Here is a 27430-nt window from a genome sequence, read left to right on the forward strand (position 1 = left end):
GAGTACTCTCGTCGTGAGCGCGTGTAGCGCGATAGCAACGCCATGGTGCGGCCCCACAGCCACTCGGGCCGCATAAGCCGTGGTCCATTTTAATCTGTCCGTGACTGTACATGCAATTCCTCTTTAAGTTCCCATAGAGATCCATGTATTTAAAACCTTGCTTTAACAAAGTAAGATTGTTCTGCCGATAGATACGAGCTAGATTTGTCTCCAAAACGCCGACCGTTGTGCACTGAGCATATCGTTTTCCACCAAATTTGGCACTTGTTCGACACAGCCAGCTCAAAATTCCCACATCGACTACTCTGTCAAACAACACTGGTCATTCTCACCCCCATGTGTAGCCCTGTGCCCAGTAACCACGCATAAGCAGCACACCTCTCTTATGTTATCGTACCTCTATCTAGCTGCAGTGCGTAGCTGGCGAAGCTAGGCGTAGGCGCGCCCTCCGAGATCGCAATCTCGGCCATCCCTAGCTGCGCCGTGCCATATATTGATATTGATGCTTGCACATGGCATGCTAAAAGGAACAGTGCCTCCACTTCTTTCTCACTGCGGCACACCATGCTGATTGGCACAGCTAGGTTGCTTGCTTGCGAGATTGTTTCGGTGCGATTTCGGAAGCCACAAGCCAGCCAAGCCAAGTCGACGCAGTCATACAGCGGGGCTGCAGCAGCCACGGGGCCGCAAGAGAGCAACAGATTGTCTCGCATTCACTGGCTAGACGCGTCCACATATCAGCCAACAGTATTTACTGTGCTGCGCCAAGCTCTGCCAAACGTATACTTTGGCGGATTCACAGAATCTCGCTAAAGTGAACCTATCTCCAAAAGTCAAGGAGGTCGCCCAAGAATACCCTTCCGGATGCATAGTTTGCCCACCGTGTTGTGCGCCATGTGCTGCTAGAACACAGTTTGCATCACACTTGGCTAGCTGTTCCCTTCAACTGCATCACTGTTATGCCAGATTCTCGACAATATGATCAAGCAAAGACGAAAGCATAAGCGAAAGATAAACACATTGGAACAGAAGGAGGCTATTGTAAAGGCTGTTGCATCAGGTGCTAAAAAGTTGCATTTTTCACATGCTGGAGGGTCTTTTGCTGATCTTTTATTCAAATTTATTTGCATACGCGGCCACATAGCAGTTTAACAGGCTGTGGTGCTGTAGTCTTCTTTACATGTTGAAAAAAAATTTAATTATGGGGTTTTACGTGCCAAAACCACTTTCTGATTATGAGGCACGCCGTAGTGGAGGACTCCGGAAATTTCGACCACCTGGGGTTCTTTAAAAACGTGCACCTAAATCTAAGCACACGGGTGTTTCCACATTTCGCCCCATTGAAATGCGGCCGCCGTGGCCAGGATTCGATCCCGAGACCTCGTGCTCAGCAGCCCAACCCCATAACCAGTGAGAAACCACGGCGGGTTACATGTTGAACACGCCATTAGGCATACACTGCAGTAATGGGCAATAATGGATATAATAAACTAATTTTGGCTTCCCCTTAGACTTCGTTATAACAAGGTTCGAGTGCAGTTCATAAGCATGGACAGCTGAATTGATGAGGGTAAAAACTTGATTACATTTTCGTACACCCCTAGCAGAAGCTTGAAATACAACAGTTACCGTGCATTTCAACCTTATGTATTACACCCCAGCTAGAAATAGCATTTCTTTAGTGAGAACCTACCTTCAGTGCGGTGCTGACAGGACTGAAGGCACTCAGATGAGCCATTGCAAGTGCTGTGTCCATTGCACTGGCATTCTGCAAAGCAAGAATTAGTACAGAGAATGGTTATAACACTCAAGTCTCTGTTACAAATTTTTAACATATTTCTAAAGGACACCAGAATGCCACTATAACAAACCGTGTAAAGTGTGTGACAAGTGAAAAAGAGAGAAAAAAGGAAGAAGGCAGAAAATCTCTAAGAATACGTAAGATCAGCAGTGGTCCCAAGCAGCCACAGGTTTGGTTCCTAATGTTGGGTTGGGTTCCGTTGTTCCTTATGTTTGTCAGTGTAATACTATGAGCAATACAATCATGGATCATTACAAGTGATCCAAAATTCAATAAAAGTGACATCCAAAGAATGTCTACATATATATCTGTTTATGTCAAGAACAGACTTAATCAGCATGTTCAAAAGCTTTCTAACATATTGCGTATCCACATTTAAACTTCTAGTGAACACAGCCCACAAGTTGCTGTTCAAATATTCTGCAAACACAAAAGTTCATGTTGTCAAGTACAATGAACTCACTGCACTTCAACAGCTTGAAGTTGGGTGACATGAGAGGTGAGATTTGAGTGTTACTTTTAACACACACAATGTAAATTTTGCAAGGAACATCGTCAATGAGATACTTAGTACAGCACATCAACATGAATTTAGTTAAAACAGCAGCGACCCAGGGAGCTTCAAGTGAATGACTGCAGAGTTCACTGCCATGCAGAAGGATTTTACATGGTATAGCATTTTTTTCGGTGTTAGTATCTGTCAACTTTTGTAATGCAAACCTGCTTGGGCCACACATGGCCTGTAGTACAAACAAACAAACGAAGAACTAACACAACTCAATAGCTTGGTAATCTGGGAATTTACTGGAGCCTCATATTTTGCAGAAAGGGTTAAGCACACCTAATGGTGCAGGCAAGGGCATCAAGCAGTGCGTGTCACAATGTTGTGACAGTAATAGTAAGGAGACTTGTTTCCCCACTTGATTACAAAATCAGCCTTTTTAACGCGACAGCGTTACGGAGCTCATGCCGCAGAAAAGCCGTGTCGTCGGCGTCGGTGTCGTTGGCCGTGAGCGATAAATCCAAGAAGGCACTTCATAAATAAAAAACATCTTGCAAGAAAGTGGGCTGGTGCGAATCGAACCAGGGTCTCCGGAGTGCGAGACGGAGACGCTACCACTCAGCCACGAGTTCATTCCTTCTAAACGGGACAAAATCGCCTTTAGTGAATGCGGTGTTGCCTTAGAAACGTGCCGTAGAAAGTTATACTGCGGTGTATATCGGTAATTATGACCATGTAACTTACAGCAGTCGCAGTTTCACGAGTAGCGAAGTACGTTTCCGCTAAATTTCTTCTGCGCTCTCACACACGCAGAGCCATCTTGCGGCAAACACAGAAGACCCCCTCCTCGCAATGTACAGCGCTGCCCCGACACATGGCGCACCACTCGCCCCATGACCGCGTCCGCCTTTATGGCACGTCGGGGCCTGGCTATCTCTGCTGATCGCGACGTTTGGCTGGCGTAGCGCGTTTGAGTAGGCGGTGCGAACGGGATGCAATAACGCTATCGCGTTCCACTCTTGAAGGCGAAGCTTAAGCGTCCTCCCATATTTTAAAAATTGAGATGCAGTATTCTGTAATAATACCTTTCACACTGTTGCATTTATTTACACAATAATTAAATGAGTAATCCAAGACTTCCACTTCTAAAATGGGATTGGTGCTGCATCCACCTGCATGCAGCACAGCCGAGAACAAGCTTCTCTTGCAGTGTGATACAACTAAATTCTTTTGTTACTACTAGAAATGCGCTCATTTATGGATGCATTTATGTTTTAACATTTTATTTCAAGATGTAGTAGTCACAACATAAACTGTGATACATAAAATTATAAGGATGTATAGCAGTAATTGGTGAGAGAATTTTCAATAATTCTTATGTGAAACTTTAAAGAAGCATCCCAAGGAACACGGATATGATGTGTAGTGTTTAATGGCACAAGGGCCAGCTATGGCCAAAGAGCGCCATGGCATATGGTAATAAATTGTCTTTGTTTCCTGTATCAAATGATGAGGTGAGTTGGAAATGGTAGTTGTAATGTGGCTGTAAAGAGGCCTAGAAACAGATTACCGTGAAATGCATAAAATATATAAGCATCAAACTAATCTCAATTACTCATGATGTGAGCTATGAGCATAAAAGTTTCACTACGAGGAAGTGATATAATAGAATGCAAACGAGCACTACTGCCTGCACAGGGCTCTTGAAGTTAAGGGCCGAGAGGCGCATGCTTTAAAAATTTGTCACTGCGGCAGCAGCCTCGAAGCCGAGGCTGTGCTACACATGACCTGGACAAATTATTGCGAACATGTTAACTTCATCTAAAAAGCTAAAAACTGTTTTCAGGTTAAAAAGTGGTTCGTTACTAAGAAAGAATGCTGGATGGAGTGGAATAAGCTGAAGATTTGCACAATGAAAGCACTTTTCCTGCTCAGTTTCTATTTCCCTGCACTGGATGAGGACATGGAGAAGTGTAAGGCTGTCACTACACCTTGGACATGACGAATGATCACTTCCAGTCAGTAGCACCAGGTATGGCACCAAAGGTATGACCTGTTCTTAATCGACAGAGGAGCACTACCTTGCATCGTGCTGTTTTCTCCGATATCCAGTAGCCTAATTTGGCTTGAACAGATGTAACCTACTGGATGCCTGAGTATCCACTCTTTCTGCCAGTGCTTCTTCAACTTACGCCATAAGTATGGTTTATAGTCTGTGGCTGTAATGGGTGTCTTTATGTCGGTGCCACTAAAAACTACTGAGGTAGTGTTCTCGTCAGCAGCTTCATTGCCTTTTATGCCACTGAGGCCACGAAACCAGCATAGGATGATAACTTGTTTGCCATATAAGCTGAAGATAGTGGTGCATATACAGTTAAACCTGGATATAATGAAATTGACAAATGCTCAAAAACTTTTGTTACACAGACGTTTTTGTTATATGCAGTTTCGGCACGAAAATCAGAAAAATAAATGCACAAATTAAACAAAAGGGGAACTCGAGGTAGACCACTCAAAACACATTTATTTAGCAACAAAAACTTATTTTGCTCTGTTGCTTGTTCATGCGAGACGGCAACGCTCGTAAGACATCAAGGAACACAACACTACTCCATCATCATCTAGCAAGCCTGCGACGCAGCGTAATATGGCAATGGCATCTAGCACTTCCTTCGCAAAAGGCAAAACATGTGATGAATCGGCCTCCGAAGATCCGTTGTCATCACTGCGATACCGGACGCTTTCCATCGGCGCCTCATCCGACATCTCTTCAGCAGTGACGGCGTAGTCGTCCGTATACAAAAAATCACAAAGCTACATGTCATCTGAGGCTGCTCCATTCGCACGCAGTGAAACCCAAGCTTCAGCAAGATCACGCCGGCTAAAGAATGCAACTGGATGAAGTGACTGTTCGCGTGGAAAGTCAACTCGCACGCACGTACAGCGTCAAAAATAAGGAGCAAATGACATGATGACGAAGAGAAGAGACAGAGAGACAAAACTACCCACGAGACATGGAAAGCTACAGTTCCTTTTCTTTCAGTGGTGCCACCTGGTGTCAAGTTAATGAAGCGAAGTGCAGATACTTGAGGCTTGAAGGGAAGAGGAAAGGGCATGGGTGCGTAGACACCCGCAGACCAGAATCATCCGTGTTGTCCCTCCCTGCGCTGGCAGCGCGGCACTCTGCAGAAGCCTCGTTGTTGCTTGGGCTATGTGCGCGCCAAGTGCAATGACACCGATGACACTGCTTCGCGCTCAATCGGCAGTGGGGCAACAGCAGGAGATGCATGCAGCTGCTGCTCTCGCTAAAGTAACAAAATTCGGGGCAATATCACTAGGTGGTCGAAGGGAGGAATTCGTTATTTACAGGGTGTCTCCGACTGCCACTTTGTAACATAGAGGTCACACATGTGCTTCTATATAGCAACAGCGGGGAATAGCAAAACTTCAGGATATCGAGGAATTCATTGTATAGAGGTTCGTTATAGGCAGGTTTAACTGTAGTTCGTTAAATATAGTGTTTTTATGTTTTTGTAAACTGATTACTAAGAATGTTTGCATTATTTGTGTCTCCTTTTATACGCTGACGATATTAAACTTTACCATGAAATAGAATCAGAGCAGGATTGTGAAGTATTAAAGGAAGATGTTAATTCTGTTGCAGAGTGGTGTGCTTCCAACTTTTTGTGCATTAATTCAGCTAAGACACTTGTTGTCTCCTTTAATCGCAAAATGTGCCTTTTACTATATGAATACTCACTTGACAACATTCCTTTCAAAAGAGCGAGTTGTACGTGCGACTTAGGAATATTGGTTCAGTCCCGGCTAGCTTTCAAAGAACATGTTTCAAGCATCGTTAATGTATCCTACAGAAAGTTAGGCCTCATATCAAGGATGACTACAAAGTTAACAAATGTGAACTGCGTTATTCTCTTGTATTCTTCTTTTGTGTGCTCGAAGTTAGAGTTTAGTTCTGTTGTATGGAACTGTATTCATTTGACCAATGTTGCAAAAATTTAATGTGTTCAGCGACGTTTCATTCTTATCCTGTACGATAGATTTCTCGGACGCCGTGTATTTTCTGCCTGTGAGTGTGTACTGCGCATGTTTAATATTAGACCCCTAGAAATAAGCGGAAATACCATGACTACTTATTTTTGCATAAACTAATTCACAACTACTTCTGTCCGCGGTTACTCTCAGCTGTAACATTCTGCGTGCCTCGCCTTAACCTGCACAATCCTAGCAATTTCTACATGAATTCCTCTTGACCTTTAACACTATAACACGTCTTCTTGCAACACAACAAAATAACTTGTGTGATGATCTTGATATATTTAGTTCTACTACTTGCTCACAATCTGACTTCTGTCTCTGAATAATTCAATTTTTAGTCGCACTTTGTACCACTGTTGTTTGAGATATTGTTTTGTTTTTCGGTTTTATGTTCTTAGTGTAACACAAGTGCACCAATATTAACCTTTTGAGGGTCAATGACGTAAATATACGGTGCCGTGAACAAGTCCAAAATGGTCAATGCTGTATATTTACGGCGCCGTCGGTACGTTTAGAAAGCGCGCCAATTTCCTAACTTCTTTTTTGTCATGTGCTGCCACTATGTGGGAATACAGAGAATTTTTCTCGTGCGCTTCCCTCTCTCAGTTTTCGTTGCATGGTTTGTTTTAGCGCTAGTTCGCTCCCACATGTCTATATACCATCGCTCGTGCATTGGCGCGCACGCGGGCACATGGCGGTTTGGGTTCTGTTCCGAGGGCGGTTTCGGCTTCTTCCGCTTGCAAAACTGATGGCTATCTTGTTACTAATTGCTCAAAGGGCGATCGCTTGTTTCTCGCTCGTTTAGTGCTCACAGGGGTGCGCATAGGAAGGATGCCGCGGTGCATGTCTTACCATTGCATTTTTTTTGGGGGGGGGGGGACTCACAAAAACTAATTGCGTCTGGTTGGCGGTAAGATGAAGATTAGCAGAAGTTTGTCACACGTTTTGGTTTTTTGACGGGCACACAACCACAGTTTTCTTGAGTGCGCACACCTACACAGTTCGATTACGCTATGGATGTACATATTAGTGTAAGAGCAGGAACATTTGAGTCTTGCGAAATATTCTCGTGTGCGCATTTTCAAAGCCTTGAACTATAACAATGCATCAGATTTTTCATTCTTATAAGTTTATTTACTTTTTTATTGTTGTTATTAATGAATGAAAAGTACATATATACAAACGCAAATTTTTTTTTTTATTTTACGGTCACCCTAGAAAAATTACGGTAAATTTTTTTTTCGAAGTAAGTCCCTAAGAATAATTGGAATCTGCAATAAAAAAGTCAACCCTGGGCATTGGCAGATGGGGAAAAAAATCGACCCTCAAAGGGTTAAGGCGTAAAGCTGTTCTTGGGCACTTTAAGAAAAGAAATAAGAAATAAATAAGAAGTAAGAAACTTGCAGCTCGAACTACACTTAGCGAGTCCTTGAACACAATAGCCCTATGAGATTTGTTTGCTTTGTGTGTTTAACCGCAGAAAGGATCGCATATACTTCTGCCGTAAAAATACTTATATATGGATTCAATGTACCGTATATTAAAAACAATGGTCCTAGAGCTGCTTAAGTAACACCAGCAGGAGACTTTGAAGTGTCTGTATAAAATCCAGCACGGGAATACTCATCCTGAAGTTCAAGAAAATGTGAATGTAATATGTGCTTTAGGTGCCCGCTTTGATATTTCGACGAAAGAGACGTCACACTGGATGGTCTGCCATTCCCAGGGAGGTGGAAGCCTAGTAGGAGCCATTAGGACATTCTTTAGTAGGGGGATGCCTGTTTCATCTGAGAGAGCTTCCAATCGGAGGGACAGAGGAGCCCTAGTGGCTGGGGTGGTTACCAAACAGCCTGGCCATGGACAAGTCGTAAATAAGAGAATGACATGGATGATCTACAGCTGATTTTACCTTCAAGGGGTAGGAAAAGCTTAAATATGTCCTTTGGAAGTACAGAGACCATTCGTTAGATTCAATGTAGAGGCTTTGCACAGGGCTAGTCCTGAAGGCGCCTGTAGCATGGCGGATGCCTAACTGGTGGGTAGGATCTAACATTTTCAAAGCACCAGGCATAGCTGATTTATAGACTATGGGTCTATAGTCAAGGCGTGATAATAATAGACTTCCATACAAGTTTATGAGGCATCTCCTGTCACTTCCCCAGGATATGCGTGACAGGAGCTTGAACAGGTTCATAGTCTTCAGGCACTTCACTTTAAGATACTTCAGATTGGAGATAAATGTCAGTTTCCTGTCCAAGACAATACCTAAGAATATATGTTCGGAGCTCACAGGTAGTCATTCTCCATTAAGGTTTATAACGGGGTTTGGTAGAACACCTCTCCTTTTGGAGAAGAGGACGCACATACTTTTTTGAGGGTTTAGTTTGAAACCGTTCTCGTCCGCCCACTCAGACAAGTTATTTACGCCAAGCTGTACTTGTCGCTCACAGATACTTACCAGTACATGATTTGTAACCTGTCTGGATTTCATCCACATACAGTCGCCGACTGATTTTTCGGACATGCTCGATTATTCGGTCTGCTTCGTAGCACCGCCATTCTCCCCATAGACCATAATGTATAACAACTGCCGAAAGTTCGAACACCTTGCAACCTCTCGTTTGATTTTTTTGGACGCTCCTTGAGCCAACTCGATCAAGAGCACCATGCACCGACTCTGATCGGTGCATGGTTCGACTTGCGGAATGCCATTTTTGTTTTGAACGGAGCCTTCTTGCTGCCCCACGAAGTGGCGCTACTGAAAATCCCCGCTCATCATCATCGTTTCTGCCTAGTCCGCGGCTACAGCAGTCCCGGTCTCAGCTTAGTAAGCCATGTCAAAACAATCCAGCAGCTGATTTGTTTCTTTCTTCGTACACGACGCTGCGAGTAGGCCACGTTTTTCGTTTGTGTGACTGGTGTCAGAGTGACGGCACGGTGATGTCTGTGTTGTGTGCTGTGTCGAGGTTGCGGTGATACAATGCAGCATACGGAAACATCGCGTCAAGTGTCTAATGGCGCCGACAGTGCCCATGCAGATTGCGCTGGGGAATGCCGGCAAGTGGGTGCCGGGAGGCCTAGGATTTATCGCCTTCCGATGTGCTCCCTACCGACGCCGAAAATGTTCTGCCGAGACCTGCGCAGTGGTTGCATTGCGATTCCGAACACCGTCTCATTTGACAGTTTCACAGGTGCTGACACTGCTGTACTGATATGCGCAGAACTCGACAACGGCGAGATCATTCGTCAGGTTTCTGCTGCAGCGCCAGACAACAACTCCGAGTCGGAAGATGATGCACCATTTGCTACGCTGCTGTCGCATGTGGAGCGTGTACAAGCAGTAATTGCGCTTTCAGCCGCCTGTAGCGACCGTACGGCCCCCTCAGAGATTCAGGCTTATCTGATTGCGCGTAAACGGAACAGCGTGCAACGGTGCATTCACGATTTCTTCAAGCCTACTGTCGAGCCCGAATAAGTGCATGGAAATAAAGGATTTCTAATTTTTTGTTCATCTGCTTTTTCGGACACCTGTTCATTCGGACATTTCCGCAGTCCCCGTGAGGTCCGAATAAACGGTCCGCGACTGTATACAGAATAAAAGATTGTACATAGTATGACAGTGTGGAGCGAGTTCATTGACAATAAAAAGAGTGCAGCTTAGCACACCACCTTGATAAACACCAGCCTCTTGCATAAAAGGATGAGACAGAACGTTACCAGCTCTATCATAGAATGTGCGATGGGAGAGGTAACTCTGAATCACATTCAGTAAGTTGCCTCGGACTCCCATTCCAGACAGATCACAATAATAATCATCATCATCAGCCTGGTTACGCCCACTGCAGGGCAAAGGTCTCTCCCATACTTCTCCAACAACCCCGGTCATGTACTAATTGTGGCCATGCTGTGCCTGCAAACTTCTTAATCTCATCTGCCCACCTAACTTTCTGCCGCCCCCTGCTACGCTTCCCTTCCCTGGGATCCAGTCCGTAACCCTTAATGACCATCGGTTATCTTCCCTTTTCATTACATGTCCTGCCCATGCCCATTTCTTTTTTTTTTATTTCAACTAAGATGTCATTAACTTGCGTTTGTTCCCTCACCCAATCTGCTCTTTTCTTATCCCTTAACGTTACACCTATCATTCTTCTTTCCATAGCTCGCTGGAGCTATGGAAAGAAGGTGGATTCCAAAGCGCCAAGTTAAATAATAATTTTAATTATGGGGTTTTACGTGCCAAAACCACTTTCTGATTATGAGGCACGCCGTAGTGGAGGACTCCGGAAATTTCGACCACCTGGGGTTCTTTAACGTGCACCTACATCGAAGTACACGGGTGTTTTTGCATTTCGCCCCCATTGGAATGCGGCCGCCGAGGCCGGGATTCGATCCCGCGACCTCGTGCTCAGCAGGCTAACATTATAGCCACTGAGCAACCACGATGGGTAAAGCGCCAAGTTGTGTTGTACGCCTTCCCTATATCTAAAAATACCGACAAGAAAAACTGTTTGTGCACAAAAGCATTATGGATATTTGTCTCAATGCGGACAAGGTGATCTGTTGTAGGTCTACTTTACTTCAAACTGCACTGTAAGGGATCGAGTATTTTGTTGCTTTCAAGAAAATGGATGAGGTGCCAGTTAATCATTTTCTCAGAGTTTGCATAGACAACTTGTCAGAGCTATGGGGAACCAGCGCTGGATAGGCGGCGCGTCGAAAAGAGTGCGTTGCACGCTGCCCTGGCGACGAAACGCGGCATATCCCAGCCGCTCGACCAGACGACACACACGTGCGCGGCCGTATTATAGTTCGTACGTTTCCGTTTTCGCGCCGCTTCAAGTGGGCAGTTTTCGTAAAGAAGCTAGCGCCATCAAGTGAAGAAATGACGAAAGAAGCTTTTTGAGCTTTATATATTTTTCACAGTGTGTTGCAGCGAGCACGTGTGTTTCTTTAATGGTTGCGCGTGTGCCGTTGCCATGCGTGCGGAGCAGCCTGCCTCGCAAATCTAGCAGCTATGGCTCCGGTCGTGCTGCGCTATGGTTTCGGAAGTATTAGTTGGCCTGGAGACTTTCCATATTTCTCTGGCTAGACATAAAAAATTCTGATCTTACTTCGCCACAGCAGTCAATCGAAAAGAAAGCTTTATCGCATCAGCTGACTCGCGCAAGCAAGGGTTTGAGTGCTCCGCTGCTGGATCCGTAACAACGCTGGCTACATATAGCACTAATTACATAAATTTGCCGGATGCATCTCAGCGCCGAGTCCTCATCCGCATGCGCATTTTAAAAACCACATAGGCGGCTTAGTCGCGCGTGCGCCGGCAGTATGCGCACGCAACTCGTATTACAAGGCAGCTTCCCTCCCACATTATTCTTGGCAATGAATGGATAATATTTACTTTTCGTATCGTTCGCTTCGTGCAGTGGCATTGGAAGGGGCTTGGCGGTGGTATTGCGAAGGAAAACTGGTTGGTGCATATGCCGGATGGTGCATGCTATTGCTCATTTTGTTTCCGACGAAATGCCGGCTGCACATTCTGCTGTTTGGTACTGGCTACCACGGCTGACCGTCTTCACTATCGAATAAACCAAGCACACACGCGAAATTCGGTTTAGAAACCAGCCCGACACCGCTTGACAGGGCGACAAGACAGGAACTTACTCCGCTCGCCTGACTGCTTGTATCCAACGCCGCCTCCGTTCTTGTTCGTAGGGTTTAGATGGAAAGACGCAGAAGGATACATCCTCCCTCATCCCGACGTAGTTGTGGCACTTGTATACGCAACAGTACCATCGGCGTCCTTTTGTTTTCCTTCGACTTTCAGCGCACGCAACGCCACTACCAGTAGCAATTTTCGTCCGCGGGAGCGGCTGAGTTGTGAACGTTCTGACCGCCAGGGCGGCGCTGTAGGTGTCGTGAAAACTCCAGCGCTGGTTCCCCATAGGCCTATAACTACTGGGTGAGGACGGGTCCTTGCCCTTTTTGAATATATTAATTATGATTGCCTCTTTCCAGCCGGACGGAATGTAGCCGGCAGAGAACATGGAGCTAAGGAGTGACAGTAGTGTTCAGTGGGTTTCAGGGTGTAAGTGTTTGATCATTTCATAAATTATTCTGTTACTTCCTGCAGTGGATTTGTTACAACAATTCAGTGAAGCCTGAAACTCCCCCTTGCTAAATGAGCAATTGTATGCTTCATTGGCTGTGCCTTCGCGACTCACAGGTTGTCGCTCTGCCCGTCGCTGGTATCTTAGAAATGTATCTGTGGAATGGGATGTGCTCAAAATGTACTCCTAGACAACCAGCCTGGTCCTGAAGAGTGTCTCAATGTGTGTTTACTAGTGGTAGAGGATGAGTTTCTTGGCCTTTTATTATATTTACCCTGTTCCAGGCTTTTCTTCCATCTGTATAAGAATTAATGCCGGAGATTTACCTCTGCCAGCTTTCCCTTTTGGCAGGGTGGCACGTTCTTCTACCTTCTGACTGTTTTCCTGAAGCTGATAAGGCTTTCTGTAGTTGGAGGGATAGGGAGGTGATTCCAAGCCATATTTTCTTTCTTTCATGCTTTTCTACATTCATCGTTCCACCAGGGAACATGTCGTTTAGAAGGCAATCCATTTGTTTGCCTGATACATATCGACGCTGCATCAACAATGAATGCTCTTAAATATGCAACTGCATTGTCAATACTAAGCATGCAAATGACATCCCAGGTCAAATATGTTAGCTCTCTGTATAGCCGCCAGACCGCTGAGTTGACGTTCCACTGAGGCACATGTGGAAAGCATTCATCCAATTTTGTCAATTTTAACATAATTGGAAAATGGTCACTCCCACATGGGTTCTTAACCACCTTCTATTCCAAGTATGGTACGACTGTACTTGATGCAATGATTAACTTTGTGTACGAAAAGGTTTTGTTTGCGACACGGTAAAAAGACTGTTCTTATTTAGCAAACATGCACCTGTACATAAGAGGAAATTTTCTATCAGGTGCTGCCCTCTGGCATCACATCGAGAGTTGCCCCACAAGGTATTATGTCCACTTAGGCCTCCAACAACAATGTATGGCTCCAGCAGTTGTGCAATAAAGCTTTCAAATTCTGTTCTGGAGAGGTGGTAGCTGGGCAGGATGTATAAAGAATTGTTAACAGCTTACCAAAAAGCACTGCTCTGACTGCAACTGCCTCAAGGGGCATTTGCAGCTGCAAGTGCTGGCAGGCGACGCTCTTATCAACTATTATGGCGACACCGCCCGATGAGGCGAAAGCGTAGTTTTGGTCTTTGCAGTAAATGGCATATTGCTGCAGAAAGTTTGTGTGTGTAGTATTGAGGCATGTCTCATGCACACAGGGCACCCTTAAATTAAACTTGTGTAGGAGTCCCTTAATGTCATCAAGATTGAGTATTAGACCTCACACATTCCAATGCATTATTTGTGTAGCCATATTGGAAGTGGTTTGTATGGTGTGTCAAGAGAAATGAGATAGGTTAGTTCATGAGACCTTTCCAGGCACTGTGACATGGGATTTTTTTTTCCTGGTGCACTCCACAGAGCTACACCATTCCTTTCGTGCCTGAGACGCCAGAGTAGTGCTGCTTGCATCCATCACCTCTTCACAGGTGCTGGATGATGCCTGCTCAGCGGGCACACTGGGATTTTTCGGGCCTGTCTGCACGAGCAGTGGCCCTGGGACCAGCAGGCCTGGAGGTCTGCTGGCCCTTCGTGGCACGAGGCAGAATAGTACTGGCTGCTCCTGCCAGGGGGCTGGTGGTGTAACCACCATCACACTCCCTGCGACTCGGGCAGCTCCCGAAAGACGTGGCACTGCCCCCCAGTGCGTCCCATCAGTGTAGGACGGATTGTACAGATTATGGACTGAAAAACGCTTGCGTGCTTTTGGAAAGGAAATGTTTAGCTTGACCTGGAGTTCGTTTAATTCTTTTTCTTTCTTCCATGATGGGCACAATCATGAGTAGGCGGAGTGGTCTCCGTCACAGCACAGAGGGTTGCGGAAGTGCAGATGTCTGAGGAATGGTCTTTAGATGAGAATTTTGCACAAGTATTGCATCCTCGGAAGCTTTGAGACCCATGCCCAAAACGCTGACACTTGAAGCATCGGTGCGAATTGGGAGTGTACGATCATAGACAAAGCTTACAGTACCCGATATTGATTGAATCAGTGAGGTTACTTGTTCCAAATGCAATGATAACGTACTTGGTTCCAATTTCTCTGTCGTAGCGCCTTAACTTAGTTCTTTACACCTTTACCACGTTCTGCTCTTGCCATCCATTTAACAGTTAACTTTCACTTAGTTCAAGGAGGTCGTCATAGGAGATGACATCGCGCACAGTGTTCATTTCACCGAGACAGGAATGTCACTAAATGAAACAAGTTCTGAGAGTTTGTTGTATTGAAGCGAGTCACACACTGCCAGAAGAAGGTCGCCGCTTCCCACCTTAATTACTTTGTAACCTGAACCGATTGCCTCTGTCAGACATTTTGCAACAACAAATGGGGATATAATATGGACTGTCTTGGTTTCATATTCACTATGTATTATGTGGTACTTGGGAAATGTTTCTTTTGATTTCAGGAAGAAGTTAACATTTCATAGATGCGCCCCCCTTTTCAGGAAGCAAACAGGAGTGGGGGAACATCGTTTGCCATATAAATATTGAAAAATTCGGTGGCGATGGTAGCCACCGGCCACCGAGCCCAACAAGGGGATGCTACAAGGTTGCAAGAACACCTGCAGACGCCAATCATGCATCGCCACTATAACCTAATATAAAATATCCAAGGTTGCATAACAACACCAGGTTAACCCTTGCAGCCCTGAAATTCGTAAGTGAGATGAAACGAAAAGAAGACAGGAAAGAAGAAACAGCGAGAGAGAAAGGAAAAGAGTGAAGAAGAGGACAAAAAAGGCGACTGCCGGATTCCTCCAGCTGGGTGAATCTGGTGCTGTCTATGTCAAGCAAAGACCGAAGAGATGTGTTGCCTCCGCCGGGGGGGTACCTTAAAGGTCCGAACACCCGGCATCTGCTCAATCCCCAGAACCTGCCTTTCCCTAAACATGGTTAAGCCGCGCATGGATACATCCAAGAGCGTCCAACCCTCATGTGCTCAGGTACGTGACGTCGCAACGCATATTATGCCTGCTCACGCAGATTGCCCTGTGAGGTCAAGGAACACGAATGAAAGTCAAGCAATGAAAGGGGCTAGCTGGTGCACGTTCGTGATTACATTGCATCGAGTTTTACACTGGGAAAAAATTTACAAAGAATGGGACAAGTCAGATGACACAAAAAAATTATAATGAAGATTTCTTGGCATCAATACTAGCCATAGTGATGCCCATGCTATGTGGGAAAGCAGTAGCTTCACAAATATGAAAACGGGTAAGTCCCTATGGCACAGGGAACATTTGTTTTTACTCATCGCAGCAGGCACCTGGTTTCTTTTTTAGTTCATCTTGCTTGTAAAGCAATGGCTGTTGGGTCAGGGAGAATATAGAAGCCTCCTCATACTTGATTCTTTCGATCAGTTTTTCTGTGCAAGGAAGGTGGTCTAGTGGGCGTTCAACTGGTGCTGGAGCCTCCACATGTTTTGTTCAGTTCCTGTACAGTGCTGTAGAGTAATGTGGAGTGTTGAGCAATATTGTACAGTGATGAATAAGGGCACTTGCACAGGTGGTGTTCAAAATGTGAAAGATTAGAAGGCTAGACAAGCTTTGGCAGAAAGTCGGTCTGAAAAAGACTGCATAGTCTTGTGTGAGTGAAACCCCACACGATGGGAAGGATTTATCATAATAATTTGTACTTATGCTGTCGAAGTGCTGAAGAATAAAGGCAACTCAAGGCAGGGAAAAATAAAGATATTAGTAGTATAACACAATTACAGTTGAAGCTCGCAATAACGAAATCAGTGGGGAATGCGAAAAAATTCGCTTTCGTGAGAATTTCGTTGTTGCGAAAAGAGACAGCACAGATAGGTAATGCATTGCAGAACAAAACTTTAATGTCAAAATTCCGTTATCCTACTTTGCAAGCTTTGTTCGAGGATACAGAACCACATTGCCAACAGTACAAAGTGCGCCGCTTGCATCGACCAGTAGTGGCAGCACTGCCGGAGCGCAGTATTCTCGGTCAATTGCTTTCGAAAATGCGATCACTTTTGTGAGATTTTGCGTAACTCGGCACTAGATGCAGAGCAACAGCACATGCAGCAGCATTTCTCCAGCGCACACTGTTGCGCAAAGGCGCCGACGCATCCGGTGCCGAGCACAAAAGTGATCGTATCTCGTGTACCCGAAGGCAAATGATCCAGATAACGGCCTTTTCGCACAAATCTACGGCCGCCGTGGAATCCGCAAATGATGCCTGTCGGGTGGCACCAAAACCAGTGTTCTTGAAGCAAGGGATGAGTATTCCCGGACGATCGCTCAATCATTGCTCGATGCGTGACACTCCATATGCTGCGACCGCCATCTCAGGCACCATAAACAATTCCATGTTGGTGGGACGCGGATTTCCTTGTTTTTGCTGCATTTTTGTCTCCAAGGCACACATTACGCAGTGCACTGCCGCAATCAGCAATTGTTCTTTGAACGCACATTCAGTTTGCGTTCAGTTTCGCCTCACCTGATTGGCCTAGTCCTCGCAGAATTGTCAGCCGCGGGGAGCGCAAACTAAATGCGCATTTCAAACAATGATCTACGATCTCGCCTATACTAAGCGTGAAAAAACCGTCGTCACATGTTGGTAGAAACATGCATGCCGCTTCAAATGGGTGGTCAACAAACAAGGTGGCGGCCCTGACGTGTTTCCAGCACGCTGACCACTTCCGGCGGTTGTTTGTTTTTGTGAACAAAAATGTCGGCGCCCACACAAGTGTAATGTGGTGGTATTTTACGCAATCTTAGTGCAAAACAATCGCATTAGCAAATTTTCGAGCCTACTAGCCTTACGCAAGTAGGTAATATGCGAAGTTACGTTCCGGCAAGTTTCGTTAATGTGGGATTGCAGTACAGCAACATTTCGCTGCTGAGACGTACGAAATGCACTGGATCCTATGAGCATTCACCAGGGATACGAAAATGTTTCGTTGTCACGAGAATTTCGTTGTTGCGGGATTTCATTATCGCGGCGTTTCGACTGTATTAAAAAAAATTACGCACTCATGAGCATCTACCGTTGTTTGAGACATCTCTAAAACAGACTATACATCAGATTGAAAAATGGACAACCCAAGAGAAGCTTCTGTCTTTTCACTACTGATGTCATTTAAAAATTATGCTGCAGATTTGAGCAAAGCGCAGATTTTGCATCTTCTTATTGAAGAAATGCTAGGAGCACTGGAGGCTAGTTTCAACGATAATTCGAGTCAAAGTTTTATTTCTGCAGACTCCCCAATCTGCCAAAAATTGTAAAATCTGGCAAATAGTTAAAGTTCAGTGATCATTTCAGACAATGCATGATGTTGCTAGTAGAATAATTACAACGAAAATGCTTAATGACGCATAGTGAAAATGTCGATCAGATTGATTGATTTCTATAAATGCGGTAACGAAAGAGTTAAAATAGCTGCTTTTGGAAATGTCTTCCGAATGATGAAGCATTACTGGTTCACCTATTCTAACACACACCACCACCCTCACCATTCTCCGCCCTGGCGTGACACACGCACACACCTATATTCCCGCCGTTTCATGCAACTTCAACCAAGCTTAAAAAAAAAAAGTGGTAAACCCTGGGCTTAGGCGATTAAGATCAATGACATGTAGTTCGTAGTCATCCTGAGTTACTAAGAATATTTTTGAGAGTGTGGTTACAATTAATGACCAATTTTTTTGAGATGCTTGATCATTCGGACACTTTTGCGGCACTGCTACGTGCCCCATAGAGCCAATGTATAAGGACGTCCGAGATTTCGGACGCTGGAACTATTCACCGTTCGATTTTTCAGACTTTCTAATGTGACCGCAGGTCCAAAATGGCATTAATCAAAACCATCACCGCTGCCATTTTGATTATCTCGCGACCTCGAACCAGCGCTCTTGCTGCCAATTCGCTGGCAGCCATAGCCAGCTGTAGCCACTGCAGTTGCCATAACCATTTGTGTTTGGCAACATGGCATTTGGCGCATGGTCGTGTAGCCGTTGTGCTCTTGTGTACTTTGCAGCACTAGGCCTAGCTGTTGTGGTGCTCACTGGTGCCGGGGTTTTTCAGTGAAAGAATTCATGACTGTCGGCAATGGTGCCCACTTCATTATCCTCGCCAATGGATTCGAAGCACGGAAAGCATGGCAAGGGTCTAAAAAACATTGTATAATGCTGGTTTCAAGTCAGCTTCACCGCAAGACAGTATGGTCACGCGGTTAAGCATATGCAACGTATTGCAGTGAGGCATACCAAGAGTGAAAAGGGGCCACTGTCACGGGACATATGTAGTAGTACACATTCCTTAATTACATGCGCGTGCACCTGCCACCTTCTGTCATAGTAGAAGCACCAAGACCCCTAAACAGTGTACTAGCAGCGTGAGGCTTATAGCGCGTTAAAAAGACAAGGACGAAGGTGAGACGTGACACACACAGGCGCTAACTTGCAACAATCTTTATTTCGAGCAAGGGACCCATACATATATACAACTTTTTCGCGTACATCATACATGCGCTGTTTACAAAATACCTTTACACACTATTGCGCAGGTACGATAACTCTTTGTGGGAAAGGGCAATGGATGGTTTGGACACACAGTTATCGCCAAGCCTATCAATCATTTCTGCTTCTATAATTTCGCGAGTAATCCTACCTCGGGCTTTTCCCACAATGGAGCAGTCTTTGTATGCTGGAGCACACGTCGAATGGTCGCCATCATCCACCCCGGCAACAGTGTAGCTGCAATGCCTGCAGTGGGCGTCAAGAAACACGCCCCGCTTTTCTGCTACATTGTACCGGTGTTCCTTTAAAGGTTCGTTGAGGCACCTTCCGCTTTGCCCGACGTAGTTTTTCCCACACTTTAAAGGAAGGTTATAAACAACATCTTCTACACATTCAAAAAATGGTTCCTGGTGTTTCTTTTTGCACGTGCGCTTATCAGAGAGGCCTGGTCTGGTCAATCTGCACAGGCATTGCAATTTTGTAGCAGCTGAAAACACAACCTTGACATTCGCACGTTGGCCTATTTTCTTTAAACGATGCGATAAGCCGTGGATATATGGGATGACAGCAATGCTCCTCTTATCTACACAAGGCACGCTAGCGGAATTATTTGATAGCTTCGACTTCAGCAGACCCTCAGCAACGCTAATAAGTACGTGTGTAGGGAAACCTGCCAATTGAAGACGGAGGATCTGATCCTTGATGCTTTCGGTCATCAGCACCGGGCATGACTTACACAATGCGTTTGACAAGCATGTCTTTGCTATTCCCCTCTTAACCAACTAATATTCCCCTCTTGATAGGCTTGGCGATAACTGTGTGTCCAAACCATCCATTGCCCTTTCCCACAAAGAGTTATCGTACCTGCGCAATAGTGTGTAAAGGTATTTTGTAAACAGCGCATGTATGATGTACGCGAAAAAGTTGTATATATGTATGGGTCCCTTGCTCGAAATAAAGATTGTTGCAAGTTAGCGCCTGTGTGTGTCACGTCTCACCTTCGTCCTTGTCTTTTTAAAGCGCTATAAGCCTCACGATGTCTTACCAACAAGCCCAAATCACTGCTTTACAGTACTAGCAGCCCTTCAGGGCTATTTATGACAGGGCTGTGGCGATTTCAGCCCTGGAGGGCAGTAAAAGGCATGCATTCGTTTTTACAGCGAAGCTGTATATGGCTAGGGCATTTCCATCGTCCGCGAACAACCTGCGAACTAGCTCGTTGGAGCCCCTTGGCACAACTGCTCAAACGTGCTCGTGCCTATGCTAATGCGTTCGCCATCATCCTCTTTTTCCACAACTGGCTCCGTTGCCGCTCATCATTCCAGCATAGAATTTCATTCCTCTTCTGTCGTCCTAATGGGGGGAGGAGGAAACAACTTTATTCAAGAGAAATTTCAGGGCCCTGTAGATGGCTGCTTGTTAGCGGTGACCTCTTCCGACAAGGCAATGATTGGTTTTTGTAATTTTTCTTCAGGGAACCATATTAGGGTCTCCCATGTCATTTCTGAGGGAGATGGCAGAAGCTCTCTGGGTGGGGGAAGGCCCTTGCATTCCTAGAGGATGCGGCTTTGGTTTGCTACGACGTTCGTATCGCAGTTTTTGCACATTGGGTCAACCTCTCCATTTGTGAAGATCGCTATGCGATGAGGAGTGGTAAGGGTGTTAGTTTCAATTCGGTGGAGGACAGTGGCCTGCACTCTCGTGAGGTTGCTATGTGGTATAGGGTATACTCTCCTGTCCTCTTTATGTATGTTAGTAAGTTAATTGTAAGAAGTCACTACCTCTCCTACTGGGGGGGTCCAGTTCCAAGGAGAGCGCGACCTGGTTTGTTAACCCTCGGGTCACTTTATGCGCTTCCTCGTTGCCAGGATTTCCCGAGTGAGCGGGGATACAGACAAGTGTGATTTTGGTTCCGTCTTCCTGATTGAAGTTTCTCAGGAGGTCGCATTGAAATTTTAGTTATTTACGGTGGTATGAGCCATTGCTTAAGAGGGTATGAGCCATTTACTGTCTTACCTGCCAGATGCATTTAATAACAAAGATGATACGAGAATGTGTGCGCATACCTATCGTCAGGATGACCACCGATGAGGACAATAAGTACGTTCATACATTTGTTAAAAATTCTATGTCACCTATGTGTCGTGTGCGAAACAGCTTCGCTGCTCATCCGCCTTCACGGAGTGGAATGGCTCATGGCTTTTTTCGGACTGCCCGATTTTTCTGAGATTTTCGCAGTCTCTAGGAATTCCAAAAAATCGGACATTGACTTCGTTTACTAATTAAGTTCAGTCATATAAATGTTTAAATATTTGGTTTGGAGCATAACAGTGATCCAAAAGCTGCAATGTGTGCTTAGTAATACCTAATGAAATCGTTTCCATGACAACATCTTTAGCAGTTTTCTTTTTTTTTTCTGAAGGAAGCCCACAAGTTATGTAAAAGAAAGTTTGTCACTATACGCTTGTGTGTCAAATCTGCAGTGCTTTCAATCATGTTTCCAAAGAATGAAGGCCGCATGATCCTTCGCACTTGCTGTCGCAAATTAATGTTGCCAAGAATAAAAAAATAATGAGGCCTTTACACACAGTATGTTGGTGTTCATGCTAGTCATGAGCATATTTTTAATTTTTCAAAAATATTGATTTACCATATTTACTTGCATAATGATCGCACTCGCGTAATAATTACATCCCTGAATTTTGTTGTCAAAATTCGGTCTTTTTTCTTTCCCGCATAATGATCACACCCCGAACTTGCAGCAGCGATGTGTTGTGTGCCAAGTCTAGCTAATGATGATTGCGCTTACCATCTGTCGAATGCTGTCGAATGCTATGCAAAGGACTTTTCAAGACATACCAAGTGGTCTGCATGCACCAAACAGATTCTTAAGCAGATGCCCCATTTCATTCCTTTCATCACTTTCCACATTTCCATGAAAAAAGAAAGCTACAAACAAACTTGCCTTGGCTTTATTATTTGTATTCTTTATAATGGTTGTGGTCAACAACAACAAAAAAAAAGGTGCCCTTTGATTCCTCTCGTCTGCACTCGTGGGCACGCAACAAATTGTGAGCGGCAACAATAGTAGCCACATTTACACTGATACATTAAAAGTGTAGCCTATTCATATGCCGACACTTGTAACACAGCTAAGATATTCACCCACCCTTAGTGGAAACGTGCCGTATTAGGATAGCAGTGAAGATAAATGCCACAGTTTGCGCAGCATGCCTGCCATGTGTTTCTATATCACTGGCAGCTAAGCGCGCCCATCTCTGTTTCTGTCCCCTCAAAGTGGACATGGCTACGTTATTGCCGCAAACTTGCCGTCATTAATGATATTATTCATTACTGATATGGAAGAAACTGTTTCAATGCACGTAACGTACTCTTGAGAAGAAAAAGAAACGTGTTCGGCACATTTAGCTTGCTCCGCCAGCCGCAATTTTGTGTTTTGGTGTCCCGCACCGTTACAGTGGCAGCTGCCTGTTTTTTTACCTGTTGTCATGCCGCAGTAAATGTCGGATAAAAAAAATATTTTTTTTTTCTTTTCGCGGAAAATTTAACCCGCGTAATGATCCCACCCCTCAATTTGTGTCAATTTTTTTGACAAAAAAGTGTGATCATTATGTGAGTAAATACAGTACTTAGGTTTATTTAGCTACCATTTAATGAACTTGCCTAATCGATAAGGCATCAATGTAAAGGTTGTGGAGGATGTTGAGATATGATCAATACAGTAGAACCTCATTGATATGATTTCATATTGTACAGTGCTCACGGAATGAAATAGGACATGGAGCGTTTAGTAGAACCCTACATATGTGCAAAGTACGCGAGAGCACCATGTCATGTCGCTAGGAATTTGGTCACCAAAGGTGAAGAGGACTCCGATGTAAGTGTACGCGCCACAATTACGTCGATGTGACACGAAGTGCAGCTGGTTGAAACGAAAGTATGCGCATTACATAGCCCTAAATTGACGCGTTTCATTCCGTGAGCACTGTACATTTCCTGGCACCAATGTTCATGATCAGGAAAACAAGAGATGACAACACAATTACACTACTTTTTTACAGGTTTATAAGTTCCCGAAAAACACAATATTTTGGCACCAACATTCAGTAGATTTTATAATACATTCTCCTGCTACAACTAGATTCCATGTGAACAAGAAAAGGTGCAAGGCGATCACAACGGAGAACAGTAGCCACATGGCGCAACGCCGTCGCGCAAGTGCACTGCATCCTTTTAATAGGCGATAACCCAAACGCGCCGCCGTTCCCTGCTGCACACAGCACAAAATGAGCATCATGTTTCACTCTAGCAGCTTCATAGGCAATATATTCTGGATCACCAGCTCACTTTCACTTTGGTTTCCCATCACCATCTTAAAACATTATGCAATAGGAAAACAATGTCTCGAGTTGCTCAAGCCCTACCAGCTGAATGCATGTCGGCATCTAATGGTGCAACGATTTGCATCGAGTATGCACCTCAATATTTCCTGCCAAAATGCCCCGCTCGAAGAAGCTGCTGACCAGGCCATATTCGAGGAGTGCAAACGTAAGCTTGCCAAAGCCGCAAGAACAACCACGCACAAGCGTCTCAAGCCGCTCGGGCGCCACAAGATCGGCGCGTCGACATCATGTGCTGCAACGATTTGTGCAACACTTCGCAATACGCTGATGTCCACTACAGTTGAGCCTGTAAATTTTTAGCGACTTCAGATCACACGTTTTACCAGTTAGTAAATGGTAAATTAGTAAGTTGGTAAATGGCATGTGACTGTACAACTGTGCGAACAAGCAGACAAAGTGGAAGTGCATCTCTTGCTTTGGCGTGAAGTAAAACAAAAAACATGCAGACATTCCCTCTGCGTGTTTTCTTATTTCTTTAAACTTCAATTCATCAATTCAAGCAACAGATCACACAAATAACAGATGTTGCCTTGAATAATTCTCGAAGTAACGTGTCACCACGAGCGATGTCACACTGTGGACACGACTACGTAAGCGTAGGGACGCGACTACGCCACCGTCCACCTTGGAGCACAGTCACCACGCATGAAAGAGAAAATGGCGTTCGGACTGAAATTTCTTAGCTTTCTGGGGCATTTAGCAAGGTAATTCTTTGCAAATGTGATCGTTAGTGCGCATTGTATGTTCTGTGCTTGTCAGCTCAAAATGGCCAGACCTGGTGAGGGGCCCTTTAAGGCCACCGTGGTGACACACCCAGTTCAAATTAACTGGAAGTGGACAACAGTCATGTCACACTATACCCAAGGAGGTAAAAGACAGCCATAGCTGCACAGAACACGAGTTGAAGCAAAGTGCTGTGACTTGAGAACAAGGTAATTTCTAATGCCTTGCAGCTTTTATATACAGAATGCTCGTTAATTTTTGTGAGAAAGAATCTGCAAGGGATACTCTCTATGTCTAAATGATTCTCTTAGATACGGCTACAAAAATTGTTTCTGGAACAGACCAGTGTGGGATACTTACTGGGGCAGTCAGTGAAGTACCAATTTGGGGCCGGGCAGAGGCTGCTATTGAGTCGGTACACCGAACCCATAGGGGACAAAGGTCCTGAGGCTGAACCCTCCAGGCACTGGCCCTTGCCTGTATTGCTGCCATCGTCACACCAGCCACACCGCTCATGCTCCTGACAGGCACTACATGTCTGGAAGTCCTCACATGACAAGGCTGTGTGGCAAACAAACAATACGTAAGGTGTTACCACGCAATGTCTCTACTGCAGGCTTGTATTAGCAACACAATAGGCTCCATAGAAGTAGCCATGGATAAGATTTTCAATTACTTCAAGCCATTTCATGGCACACTTATGCTGAAGTCATGGGCAAAATATTGCACTTTATGCGGCCTAAAGTGTAACCACAAAGCTTTGCATGCCATTGACTGGTGGTCTTACGAATTTCATGAACAAAAGAAAGGTGCATTAAGCAATGACTAGTGGGAAACAAAAAATCATAATTTAAATACATACACTAAACCTCCATTAAGTAAGGCCCCGATATTAATATGATCCCTTTATTTAGGTTCCACTGTTCTCATTTGGAGAGTGCGTTTTAAACAGGACTATTCAAAGTGCAATGGCAGCTGACTCTACTCAGACAATTTATGGTTTCTTGCAATACATTGCAGTCCATAAAAAACCACTCCATCCCACTCATCCAAGTTGCCACAATTCTTAAAGGGACTGACAACCAATTTTTATGGTACCCATACTTTTAGTGCAATGAAAGGCTTGCCAGTCAGAGTGTTGAATCACGGAGCGGTAATACAAAAAATGCTCTTTATAAGAATTTTCATTATAAGAATTTTCAGTCTGTACTGAAGATGTAAGCGTTCACTGGAAGCATGCGGGAAACAGTGATGGGTGTGCGCGATAGTGATTATATGCCGGCATTGATGGAATGCAGATGACAAGTGTGGTCATAGCTGTAAGACAAATATTTTGTTTATCAAGCCAATGTCCCTGCGATTCATGTTTTCTGAAGTGTTAAATTATTTTTACAATAATAGCTACGTGCTTTCGTGGTTTCCTGTCCAACAGGTTTTGTCATTAACAAGTCAAGGGTGTTTTTTAGCCAAGACAAGTGAAGTTCTCTAGAGTGAAACGAAGCTTTTACACGTGATACACAGTTAAGCGTGTTGTAGCGATGCGTCCGCTTTTTATTTCCGGAGCATGTCGTCTCTCACTCGAAGACCTGAGCGAGCGGGAAGAAAGGATCCTAGCTCACATGCGGGCTCGGAATTTCACGCACAACAGCAATCATGTGTGGCACCATGCATTGAGAGATGCGAGCACCGCTCGTTTACATAGACATTTTTTACTTTGTAATATGGTTAAATAAAGCACAAAAGCTTAATCATGCATGAACTGCAACATTAAGCAATGAGTAAGCGGTACTTAATAACACCCAACTTATTTACAGCGATTTTGTATACTACATCTGAAGTATCAAGGCTTCACTGCCAGTTTGTGCCATTTACTGATTTTTGAGATTCTGCAAATTTAAAATTATAATTTCTACTTAAATTGCAAACAACATGCTGGATTCTAACACCATAAATCATGGTAAATTCATTTCCATCAACGTCTTACGACACATTCTGGCCAGTTGTCAGTCCCTTTATAATGTACAAACAGCAAAGCACTCCATGCCTTGGTTTAAACATGCTGCCATTCAATATGGTGACCTTTCACTGTTAATATCCCCATTGCCTTCAATGGGGCTGATGAATGATGAAATGAAAAAGAAAATGAAATGAAAATACCTGACATCACACTTCATGCAGTAATAGTGCAAAAGGAAGAAAAAAAAGCTAAGCTGGCACTGTGTGTCAGTTATCACAGCAGAATTGTTTTGGGTACCTCTTCAGTACTATACTGCATCGCAAATATTGCACTATTGTAATTATTGCACCTGTAAATTATTTTCTTGAAACTAGCACAAGAAAAATATGAGCATGTGGAGGCATCCAATGCAGGTCCTGTTTTGTGATAGCTTCACACAGAGCCCTATTAGGCTGCTGCACACTAACTGGCTCTAGAAGGCTGACCTGAGCATTTGGTAGTGGTCCACTCAGTGCACTGGGCCAGAGGAAAGGTGGCAGCATATGCATTTGTCTCAAGGCATCGCTGCTGGCTGATGCACCACATACAACTGCCCAACAGGCAAGCCTTGCATGTTGTACGTGAACTGCACGAGTTGTCACACTTGACTCTATAGTTGTCCGACAGCACTGCCTTCTCCGTCTTGTTACCTGGGCACAAAAGGCATGCATGCTTGATGTCAGATGCTAGCAAAACAGGCATAAAGATAAATGAGACAGCGCAAGTGCTTCAGCAGCTGGCTCCCAAAGCTCGTGCTGGCATGTACGGTAAGGCTGGCTGCATCCAGAACAATATTGCAAGGTTGAACCTTCTGAAGCTTGAGGGTGGGCTATGAGGTATGCCATAGTGGAGGGGTCCTAATTAATTTGGCCATCTGGGGTTCTTGAATGTGACACTAAAGCACAGTACACAAGCATGTTTGCATTCTGCCCCCATCATAATGCCCGTGGCCTTGCAAACAGCAACTATGAAGGAAATAGCAATGCTGCTAGTTGCAATGGATGTTAATTGTGCATACCGGAAAACTGGCAGTTAATAAAAGTGAGATTTGTGCGTCTGATCTACTACCTACCTATTACATCTCCCCTGACATTATTTGAGTGTTTTGTACCAGTTGACAAAGGCACCACATTACCTAACCCAGTTGCTCAATTCATTAAATCAAAAGGATATTCACAAAAGGATAAGGACGGACATGTGGCAAATAATTGCCATTTCTAGCAAAAATTATGTTTCCAGATTACAGCAGTTTCAGGTTC

General features: G+C 44.6%; 1 protein-coding gene across 1 annotated transcript in view; it reads right to left on the reverse strand.

Moving 5' to 3' along the window:
* The window catches only part of dsd (attractin-like protein dsd), a 128876-nt gene that overhangs the window by 37414 nt on the left and 64032 nt on the right, over positions 1-27430 (reverse strand). The window contains exons 15-17 of the mRNA XM_065448562.1: positions 26618-26821; positions 24536-24736; positions 1694-1768 (exon numbers count right to left, since the gene is read on the reverse strand). Coding sequence (XP_065304634.1) covers positions 1694-1768; positions 24536-24736; positions 26618-26821 — 480 coding nt within the window. The remainder of the gene's footprint in view (positions 1-1693; positions 1769-24535; positions 24737-26617; positions 26822-27430) is intronic.

The sequence above is a fragment of the Dermacentor albipictus genome, chromosome 1 (assembly GCF_038994185.2).
Source record: "Dermacentor albipictus isolate Rhodes 1998 colony chromosome 1, USDA_Dalb.pri_finalv2, whole genome shotgun sequence".
Classification (NCBI taxonomy): Eukaryota; Metazoa; Arthropoda; class Arachnida; order Ixodida; family Ixodidae; genus Dermacentor; species Dermacentor albipictus.